A 2873-nucleotide genomic window follows, 5' to 3' on the forward strand; every position below is an offset into this window, starting at 1 on the left:
TTAGACAAGTACATAGCATCTAATTCTGAATACGATTGACCTCCATAACAAACTAGCAACATCCCATTGACCTGACGCTAAACATGCAATCTTAGTATTACCACTTGCTTTTTCAAATCCTTCATTACAAGTATATTCTGCTTCGTTTGTGTATGTTGTACCATTTACTGCAGTTCCTGTAGATGAAATATCCAGTGGTACAGCTCCACAATCTTTCACTGAAATAGAAGTAGAATATATTAATAAGCCTGGTTTTTATATACCTGAAGTGTAAATGAGTCCAGCAAAAATTTAATGCAGACTACATTTTTTATCCGATGGTTCTCAAATTTGTTTTAAATGTAAGTAAGAAAAATACCTTGGTCATCTACAAGTCCTTTTTTGAATTTCGACCTCGTCACAATTTCCGCTCAATTTTTGTTTTACCAGGCCATATTTCCAGAAGTGATAACTTTTGAGCATGAGCTTTCACAACCCCCAACTTTCTACTTCAACATCTCCTTTAACTAGATTGTCATTGTTGATCCTGATTTGTTTTTTTGGTACATTACCTTTTGATTTATACTCTGAAAATGGGTAATTCATATTTTTCGTATCTTCGGTGAATTATATCACATGATCTTGGACTTTACCATTTAATTTGATTTTTATTACAATGTACTTGTCATAAGCTTTTTAACAATATCCTTAGTTTAGTTGTCAACTTCCGAAATATGCGTTATTGATTTTAGGTCATTTTCATTGTTATATGGACTCTTGATTGAGTTCTAATTGGCTTAACGGAAAGATTCGAAGAGGTTCATAATGCACTTTTTCACAGCTTTAAATAAATTATATGTCATTATATGTATTATCATTAAATAAAGCAGGTCAGCTGTTTATAGAGGGTTAATGTGAATATATTGTTGCCGACTCTTGTGTAAGTTCTAATTAACTTAGCGGAAAGATTCGAAAATAATTAAAATGTGTAAATCCACAGCTTGAAAACAATGAAGAAATCAATATAACGATCCTATACTATAAAATTACGAATAGTAAACTAAAAGCATGCCTAAAAGATCTTATCTCATATGACATATCGTCGCTGTGCTTTCAAAATGTCGTATATCGTCATATACGGGATAATAAAAATTATACAGGAAGAACAAAAAACTTCACCAATTCTTTGGAAATTATCGTATCTTTAAATATTTTCGTATATAAGTCATTAAATTAGTCTGGAATTGATCAGTACCACCAAAAGATCTGTCGCATAAACAGTGACGTCATAAGGCAATATACGAAATTTTAACATCAAACTATTGATTTTTCTTGGGCGTAAATTGGATATACGATTTTTTGATGAATGTAATAAGGCTTAAATTCAATCATATTACAGTCTTTATTTTCAAAAGAAATATTGTATCAGTAAACACAAAAAAGGAAACCGGTCATCTAATTGATACCTCTAAACCTATATACAGAAATTACGAAATATATGGTTTCTAGAATGGCCTAAAAATAAACTAATCTGTAATAAATGACTATTATGCCTCACACGAATGTTCATTCATGATGTAAATTGTCATAAAATGGGTGATAATCAGGTGGTATTACTTTCTTAAGTTCTTGAAGATGATTGAACTTAATTGATTTGATTTTTAAAGGCTCTATATAAAGATTGTTTAATATTATCGGATCATCAACAGTAGGAGAGCATTTCTTATTCCGTCTTGGAAGATCTTCGAACTCATCGGAAATTCAATTTGTATTGTATAGTGCCATCCTTGTATGATAAAACATGAATATCCGTCACAACAGGATCGCCAACACGAGTATCTGGTCGAATAGATGTGTAAAACCCTAGCAAATTATAGTTTTTGAAAAAATCAAATGTAAGATACTTCAATTTATAGGGAGGATTTACTCGAGCTGTTCGGATTAAATCAACGTAATTCTGGGGTATATAAATGGGTTTTCCGCGTAGTCTTCTCTCGATCGTGCTATGAACAGAGTCACACTGTGTGTGGCCCTTTTCGAGATACTTTTTGGGTGATCTTTATTCCCTTTTCTGTTGCAAGTTTCAGTAACATACTTGATAATATTGTGTTTCTGTTTTGATATGTACATCCGTCGCTGAAGATGATGAGTTCTCTAATGTTCGGATCCAAACCAAGAATGTAGTCAGCTAAACAAGACGCAAACGTACTACCATTCAAATCACCAATACCTTCATGCCAAAAGTAATTCATTGCTTCCTTAGTTACCAAATCAAAAATTGTGTAATTATGGCACCCCAATTTGGTTTTGTAATACATCGAGCTAGCAGTGAGTAATGGGCATAACAGGAGGGACTGCAAATCTAAAGAAACGACTTTAACTGAGCCATCAGTTTCAGCCCGAAGCTTATCACGAATCTTCTCATTTCGGGCATTTATTTTGCGGGCAATATGAAGGTTGTATTCCTCTTCTGAAATGTTACCCACTTCAAAACCAGAACATATATCGCACTTATCTTTTTTGGGACGATGTATTGCCAGACTCATATCATCAAATAGGGAACGGAACGCCTTTCGACGTAAAAATGGCTTGTTTTCTTGCTTGCAATCATCAACATACACTTTGAACAGCTCAGAGAAGGTGGTAAATATTGGTTCTAGGTAACTCTTCTTAGACGTAGAACGACAATAATGCGATGGTAATTTAGGTAGATCCTGTAAAAACTGTTTCGCTTTGTTGACTTTATTAACCTGTATTGTCGATTCTCGGGGTTTCCTTATGGCTGGTTCTTTTGGAATACCATCATCAACATTTTTCACCCATTCATACACAGTTTTATCTTGAAGATCGAGTGTTGATAGAAACATAACGACAAACCACAGTGCGTGCATCAT

General features: G+C 33.7%; 1 protein-coding gene across 1 annotated transcript; it reads right to left on the reverse strand.

Annotated features, from left to right (window-relative positions):
* On the reverse strand, positions 1-2873 carry LOTGIDRAFT_162815 (hypothetical protein; the record flags this gene model as incomplete). The annotated part of the gene is made up of 2 exons (XM_009058841.1): positions 1-218; positions 2075-2873. 2 exons carry the CDS (start codon positions 2871-2873, stop codon positions 1-3), a joined length of 1017 nt encoding a protein of 338 aa, XP_009057089.1.

This window comes from Lottia gigantea (assembly GCF_000327385.1).
Source record: "Lottia gigantea unplaced genomic scaffold LOTGIsca_36, whole genome shotgun sequence".
In the NCBI taxonomy this organism is placed as follows: domain Eukaryota; kingdom Metazoa; phylum Mollusca; class Gastropoda; family Lottiidae; genus Lottia; species Lottia gigantea.